Here is an 8,574-nt window from a genome sequence, read left to right on the forward strand (position 1 = left end):
TTTTGGGGTTTAAATTTATGGAACTCTTTCAAAAAATAAAGTATGCACAAACAATATGTATCGTGTTCATGTCTTTTGATACATATGTACATTGTAAACTATCTCGGCCATCTTAAAATTAGAGAGCTCAGTATATTCCACATTATCTCAGTATAATACCTCTACAATGATTGGATCATCAGGCTTCTTTCTGTAGAATGTGGCTTTTGTTCCAAACTTCGGGTTCTTATCGTTGCTTCTTGTCAAACTTTCCACTTTTTCGCCTTCACATATTATTTTCACATAGGGATCCATTGCTTAAAATGAATATATATAGAACAGTGTATATGTTATTGTTGTACAATTTGATACACCAAAATATTCATTCTATGATGATTTCGACATGTGTGTCGATTTTATATCTTTCAAATAAGTCAACTGTTGAAATAAAGTCTTTAAATCCTTTTACTTGACATAAAAATAATGAAAGTATAGCATTAAAGTCAAAATTTGAGTTCATTTATTACTGAGTTCGAATAATAAATGACAAAGAAGCATGTATTATGAGTTGATTTTTTTTAGAATCATCTCCCTTAGCAGATGGTCTTATGGCATTAAACTTAATACTACGTACTTTTTACTTTGGATTTAGGTGGAATCTCGAGGTCAGAGCAGCTTTCTATGGTGACTGTAGAAACCAATACGTAGTTAGCTGCACAAGGACACCCATTGGATGGACATTCCATGGTCAGTTCTCTATCAAAATATAACTTCAAGTTCAACCGAATTTCCTTAACTTTTTTTGCATTATAAAGGATAAAATTATGGACAAACAATGCTTTGATGATTAAACAAAAGTCATCGTTTGTTTTCTCCTATCAATATATGCATATTTCTTCCCAAAAAATTAAATTTCAAATAAAATTATATTTGGATTTTATATCTTCCTGAAATGTGACTTTATTTGCGTACATTTATTTAGACCAAATATCCATTTAGAATTAAATGCATGTATATTGGATTAAAGATGTGTCAGTTTCACAAATCATGCATATATGAATACGATCGGTTGAGTTGAGAAGCAATTCCATGCAAAATGTCTTTTTTGTTGGCATTGTTTTGCTGGCCTTGGATTAAGGAATAACTGTATTTTTTTCGATTTCCTGATGTGATAAATAATATTTAAATGATATTGTTATGTAATTAACACATGTATATTGTATAGCCTGTACAAATCTTATGTATGAATATTGTAAACCTATGAGATGTAATGTCTCCGGTTCAAATAAAATACAAATACAAACAAGAGGCCCACGGGCCTTATAGGTCACCTGAGTATTGTGTAACAACTTTCAAACAATTATATTTGGTTCGTGTTTTAAACCGGAGGCCATGAAATTCACAATTTACAATTTTGAAAGAGGCACCATTGCTTATCATAATTATTAACTTAGCATGCTTACTCTATTTACTTAATACCCAGAGGTAGATCAGAGTAAGAAAGAGGAAATGCACTTCCACTTTATAACCAGTTGTGCACCTCACCCACTGACCCATGGGCCACATGTTTCAAAATTTTGCAAATGTAATTATAAAATGGTTGACTAATAGCAAAGGGCAGATTTCAAAGCATTAATTTATTTTCAGACTATGTAACCTCCCCCCTTTGACCCTGGGGGCATAAAAAACCACTTTGCTAGATGCACCTTTCTTCATCATAAATATATATATATATACTTGGATCATTGGCATAAAACCCAGAAGCAAAGGAAAATATTTTCAAAGAATTAATGTATTTTTACTATATAATCAATAGAGCCCCGCCCTAACACCAGAACCCCTGACCCTGGGACCATAAAATTTACAAATCTAGAAGAGGCACTCTTGCTTATCATAACTATGTGCTTAGTTAGTTTATTTAATACCCAGAAGCAGAGAAGAAGATTTTCAAAGAATAAATGCATTTTCACTATATAATCAATAGAGCCCCGCCCTTACACCAGAACCCCTGACCCTGGGGCCATAAAATTCACAATTTTTGGAAGAGGCACTCTTGCTTATCATAACTATGTGCTTTAATTAGTTGATTTAATACCCAGAAGCAGAGTAGAAGATTTTCAAAGAATAAATGCATTTTCACTATATAATCAAAAGAGCCCTGCCCTACTACCAGAACCCTGACCCTGGGGCCATAAAATTCACAAATCTGGAAGAGGCACTCTTGCTCATCATAACTATGTGCTTAGTTAGTTTATTTAATACCCAGGAACAGAGAAGATTTTCAAAGAAATAATGCATTTTCACTATATAATCAATAGAGCCCCGCCCTTACACCAGAACCCCTGTCCCTTGGGACATAAAATTCATAAATCTGGAAGAAGCACTCATGCTCATCATAACTATGTGCTTAGTTAGTTTATTTAATACCCAGGAGCAGAGTAGAAGATTTTCAAAGAAATAATGCATTTTTACTATATAATCTATAGAGCCCCGCCCTAGCACTAGAACCCCTGACCCTGGGGCCATAAAATTCACAAATCTGGAAGAGGCACTCTTGCTCATCATAACTATGTGCTTAGTTAGTTTATTTAATACCCAGGAGCAGAGAAGAAGATTTTCAAAGAAATAATGCATTTTCACTATATGATCTATAGAGCCCCGCCCTAGCACTAGAACCCCTGACCCTGGGGCCATGAATTTCACAATTTTGGTAGAAGACTCAATGCTCATTACATTCATGCCAACAGTTTGCCTGCTTGATGTCCAGGAGTAAAGAAGAAGATTTTATTAACTTTAGTGGTTTTGGCCCCACCCCTCAGGCCCCAGGGGGGCAGGGACCATGAAATTCACTATTTTTGTTCCCCTTCACCCATAGATGCTGTATATCAAATTTGGTTGAAAGTGGTTCAGTGGTTTAGAGAAGAAGCTGAAAATGTTCAAATGTTAACACACGACACACGACGCACGACGGACGACGACGGATGAAAACGGATAGCAATAGGTCACCTGAGTTACTCAGGTGACCTAAAAAAAGAGAAAACAAGAGGCCCACGGGCCTTATAGGTCACCTGAGTATCATGTAACAACTTTCCAGCGATTGTATTTGGTTCGTGTTTTAAGCCAAAAGCCATGAAATTCACGAATTTTGAAAGAGGCACCATTGCTTATCAAAGGGCAGATTTCAAAGCATTAATTTATTTTTAGTCAAAGTACCCCCTTGGTACCCCTGACCCAGCAGCCCTGAAATTATCTATTTTGAAAGAGGACCCTTTCTTCATTATAAGGCCAGCATTTTTTTTTATGTTTAGGTTTGAGTTATGAACATGAGAATAAAAAAGTCCCGAAGGAAAAGGAAATAAATTTTTTTGATAAATCAATTATTAGCATTTGTACATTCTTTTTTTATGCTATCCTAATAGGCTCTTTACCACTGGACACATAATGCTTACAAATAGGAAAGTAGAACATTTAATTGCTTATTTCATCATCTGCCAGTTTGGGCCAGTTATATAAATTTTGTGATGTTGATCATAATATATTTTAAAAAATCAATTCTTTAAAAGTCTTTCAATACATCTTCATTTTCTTAATATGTGTTAGGTGAATGTGTAGACATTGTTCTAAAATTTACTTGATGCCTAAAATTATAATTCCTATCATAAAAGGGGAGTAGGGTCAACATTTTTTCAATTAAGTGTAAAATAATTTTTCTGGCTGATACAAATGATACTACATATATTTGTATATTCTTGCCTTTTAATAGTTGAATTTTTTTTTATTTCTTCACTTCAGGTTATTGTTTATTTCTTCCTCAAATGGACTTCACTTCTCCCATAGTTTTATTCATTACATCTGATGCATAAGCAACAATTTTCTGAAGAATGATGCTTAGACTGTAAGCTATAACAGAGACCTAAACAATGTCCCTGGCAATATGCAATAGCTACCACGGGCAGTTTAAAACCTGGGGGAGGAAAATAATTTACAGTTACTTTTGAAACGAATACATAATTATCTCACCAGCATGTCATTGTGCAACAAAGTCGTCAGCATTTTATTTGTCCTTTGAACGGGTGAAACGTTTTGAATGGCACTCTTATCGATGAATTTTACACTAAACCATGCTACATTCTTGGATCTAGCTTTATTTACCCGCCGTTTCAGGTCTAAAAACCGGAAGTGCGAGTTCGTAAATTTGAAATCTCGATCCCGACTCAAATTTGACATCGGAAAGAAATTTTTTTTAATTTTTTTCTAAAATTTCAAAACCTTGAGCGGAGGGTTTGTAAAACTGAAAATAAAATAAATCCTGGCCTTAGATATGTAATTAGATCATTAGCATATTAACCAAGAGCAAAGGATAAGATGTTCAAAGAATTCATACATTTCACTATATAATCATTAGAGCCCCACCCTAAAACAAGAACCCCTGACCCTGGGGCCATAAAATTCACAATTTTGGTAGAGGCACTCTTGCTTATCATAACTATGTACTTAGTTAGTTTATTTAATACCCAGGAGTAGAGAACAAGGTTTTCAAAGAATTAATGTATTTTCACTATATAATCAATAGAGCCCCGCCCTAACACCAGAACCCCTGACCCTGGGGCCATAGAATTCACAATTTTGGTAGAGGCACTCTTGCTTATCATAACTATGTACTTAGTTGGTTTATTTAATACCCAGGAGCAGAGAAGAAAATTTTCAAAGAAATAATGCATTTTCACTACCTACTTATTTAGCCCCGCCCTAGCACTAGAACCCCTGACCCCAGGGCCATGAATTTCACAATTTTGGTAGAGGACTCATTGCTGATTACAATCATGCAAACAGTTTGACTGCTTGATGTCCAGGAGTAAAGAAGAAGATTTTTAAAGATTGCACTAATTTTAGTGGTTTTGGCCCCACCCCTCAGGCCCCAGGGGAGGGATCATGAAATTCATAATTTTTGTTCCCCTTCACCCATAGATGCTTTGTACCAAATTTGGTTGAAATTGGTTCAGTGGTTGCAGAGAAGAAGCTGAAATGTTCAAATGTTAACGCACGACGAACGACGAACGACGCACGACGCACGACGAACGACGACGGACGAAAACAGATAGCAATAGGTCACCTGAGTTTACTCAGGTGACCTAAAAATCGATTGGCTTGCTTGATAATTTGCATAAACGCCGAGGGCGTCTATGCATAAAATTATCACACAAGCCAATCGATTGATCATCTTCATGAAATCGAAAAATCTGACAGTTATTCCTCATATTTACATGGCATTGATTCCGCCAATCCATGTGCTACATGTAGAAGCCCCGCTTCTTGTCTCTATTTGTCCCGCCCTGCACGTGCCTATGGATGAACCAGTACATTGATGGAGAAATACATACATTCACTATTTGTAATTTATCTCGAGCAAACACATTGGAAATGTAAATATATATAGATATACAACGGTACAGTGTATGTATTTGTCACCTGGATTTTTTTTTTACAATTAGTAAATCCTCTGAAACCGTGCGATTTCGTTGTTTTTAACTAACCATCTACACGTACAGATATCATGTTTGGAAAGAGTGCAAAAGATAATTATACTTAACCCTTTACAAAGAGGAAAAATGACATTCCTTTTAAAGTAAAAGGTTCCCATGATAAAAGACGAAATGAAGTCCATCCAACGAGACGATTTCAGGACAGAATTTTGTCCGATTATTCTAAAGCATTGTCCATTATTTTGTCAATTGGCAGGGTTAAGCAGGTTAACAACATCAATATGCATTGATTTAGATACTGTTAAGCTTGATATTTGAATGGTTTATTTGCATACAATCCCTTTTAATTGGAAATAAATGAAAGCAAGGTTATGTGTATTGATCAATCAACAATGCTTGAGAATTTCCTATAACAACATGCATGATAGAATGGATGAAAACCTACCTGGCACTGTGAGCATTAAAAGAAAGAGATTCACATTTAGAGAATGTTGTATATTATGTTATTATAACCCTTACAATAGTGATAACTTTGGCACTATGAAAACTTTGAATTACTATAATGATATCTCTGATTAACTATGAAAACTTTAATTTAATACAGTGATAACTTTGACACTTTGATTTACTAAAGTGATAACTATGAAAACTTTGTTTAACCATCGTGATTCCTATGAAAAGTTTTATTTACTATGATAAAAACATTGATTTACTATGGTAAAAACTTTGATTTTCTATAGTGAAAACTTCAAAAACTTTGTTTTCTATAATGATAACTATGACACTATAGTGATCACTTTGAAAACTTTGATTTACAAAAGTGATAACTTTGACACTTTGATTTACCATAGATAAATATATATGACTAAAGTATCTCAACGATGACATTAAAAAAAAATCTTCTATCAATATTTCTCATCAAAGATTTTTCTACATTATACTTATGACAACCACATTCAAATACTTGTTTGGTTTCAAAAAATAATTTTTCTTGATCTTTTACGACTGTTTAATAAATTAACAACTCACTTTGCCCCAGAAGAACTTCCGGTGTAAAGTCGTAACATGAATGGCCCGAGTTCATCCGAACTAGTTGTGGTAGGAACTATTACATATCGACCTTTCTGTAAAATCATGATCCCAAAAACGCTTCTAGATTTAGCATACTCGGAAGTAAACACTTTCTCTCCTACTATGTGTACCCTGAATTTTCTATTCTCTTCCACCTGAAATTAACAAAGATGTATTACAATGAGATAAACATTTCATTATCTTACAACATATATTATTTAATAGCCATATCATATTGATAAACATTTCATTGATCTGGATCCAAGCATTTATTTAGAAGACTTAAAGATTCGAACAAGTGTAACGTTTGAATTTTTTTTTTTGATAATGAAACAAAATTTTCTACGTACATGTATGTCTGATTTGAAATGTTAAAGGAAATAATAAAATGTCTAAATAAATACATTAAATAAAACTCATCATATTAAAACGTGAACATTTTGTCTTGAGTCATATAGTCGATAGTCTTCGGATCTGAGTCATTGATATAGTCATTATTGCTAATCAGAAGAAACTTTTAAAAGACATTTATTTCACACAGAATATTTATTCATAAAACGTGATAAAAACTGTATTTATAAAAGCTAATGATAAAACTGTTCTACATTGGCATTATTCTGGTCGATATTTGATCTGTCTCTCTTTTTGTCAGTTGTACCCTTACTAACATGTATATGATCTGAAAACCCGAAGTATTCCTAGAATGTTTCTTACATCAGAATATTTTTTGTTTCATACCATCATGATGTAATTTTTTTGTGTCTATTTCTTTTTTCAGTATCTTTCTGTCTGTCAGTATCCTTTACCTTCATGATGTGGAATCCTATATTATTGAGCTGAATACCCAGTTCCTGCCGACCTGGTTTTATATCGTGCTGTTCCAGAGACACCATAACGCGATCTTGGGCACCTCCAATATCAAAGACATACTACAAGATATAATAAAAAATGTCTCATTTGAATTCATTCGGTTTACTTTTCTATTATTTGTTTAATGGCCAGGGCAGTCGTGAAAAATTCACTAAATCAAGAGAAATAAAGAAGGAAATTTCGTGCAGTAGTAATTGTAGAGTATAAAACAATAGTCAGCTCTGATTAAAATCAAGTTTTCGTAGTACAATCTCTGTTAAAGGTTATATGCAGTCAAAATTCTAGAAGAAAAATATTGTCCCAGTAAATACATCATTAAAATTTTTTTTATATAGCATTCTTAAAATTAAATTTATATGCTCTAACATGTTAGTTTTGGTCATTACACTTTTCTCATAAATTAAAAAAAACTCTTTCTGTATACAAATATTACATCTTTTCTTATATTTAAATAAAATACAATAAAGAAGCTTAGAACTAAAAAACAGGGACGGCCGATTTTACTACGTACAAAATGCAATTCGATTTACAGTTACCTTATAATACGTTTATAACACACGGGGATTTAAAACACTTCGCTATAATCGTCAGTGCATTATAAGTGTATTCGTTATAAGCGCTCTATACTGTGGAAACACTGTACAAGTAGAACAAATTCACCCCCTTCTTCCTTCAGTACCTGGGGATTGCTGAGAAAGGTAATGAGTTATAGTCATTCCCGCCATTTCTGCCTGAGATGGTCCACTCCCCGTGAAACATGGCCTCACTCCAGGTCTTTTTATACTGATAATACTGGTGTTGACGAAGTGACAGATGTCTATGTGTGTGAAAGTGTTCATAAAATCAGGAAAGGACATCCTGTAAATAATAAAAAGGAGAGATTTCAAGGGATGAAACTGACTGAAAAGCAGACTGAAGTTTTACTGTAAGGTGACTGAATTTCTACTGAAAGGTAACTTTAGGAGAAAATTTGGTCGTTCAGTCAACTTTCAAGACCTTTCTATGAACACTTAGTTGACTGAATCCCATCCCTGTGTTTTTTTGAAGAATTAATGAATTTAAACAGATTTTTAGTTAGATTTATCGTATGTTTTTGATACATACCATAATTCGCCCTCTTGTACGAATTTTAGACCCATCTTCTCCCATTCATTTTTGATTTTTGACCCCT

General features: G+C 33.8%; 1 protein-coding gene across 1 annotated transcript; it reads right to left on the reverse strand.

Annotated features, from left to right (window-relative positions):
• Positions 1–147: 147 nt before the first annotated feature.
• Positions 148–8,542, reverse strand: LOC134250790 (calpain-5-like). The gene is made up of 7 exons (XM_062733135.1): positions 8,508–8,542; positions 8,083–8,261; positions 7,652–7,656; positions 7,340–7,462; positions 6,492–6,688; positions 614–735; positions 148–296 (listed from the first exon to the last, which is right to left on the reverse strand). Exons 1-7 carry the CDS (start codon positions 8,540–8,542, stop codon positions 148–150), a joined length of 810 nt encoding a protein of 269 aa, XP_062589119.1.
• Between the last annotated feature and the right edge of the window lie 32 nt (positions 8,543–8,574).

The sequence above is a fragment of the Saccostrea cucullata genome, unplaced genomic scaffold (genome assembly GCF_032062105.1).
Source record: "Saccostrea cucullata isolate Sc308-1 unplaced genomic scaffold, CSIRO_AGI_Scuc_v1 ctg19924, whole genome shotgun sequence".
Taxonomy (NCBI): domain Eukaryota; kingdom Metazoa; phylum Mollusca; class Bivalvia; order Ostreida; family Ostreidae; genus Saccostrea; species Saccostrea cuccullata.

Bases quoted from the DNA above. Each gene is read 5' to 3' on its own strand.
- LOC134250790 (XM_062733135.1), bottom strand. From the start codon at position 8,542: ATGGGTCTAAAATTCGTACAAGAGGGCGAATTATG. The intron at 6,689-7,339 runs GTAAAGGATACT...TGTTAATTTCAG, and splicing joins TAGGATTCCACATCATGAAG to GTGGAAGAGAATAGAAAATT. The intron at 297-613 runs GTACGTAGTATT...ATTCATTTTAAG, and splicing joins ACCTAAATCCAAAGTAAAAA to CAATGGATCCCTATGTGAAA.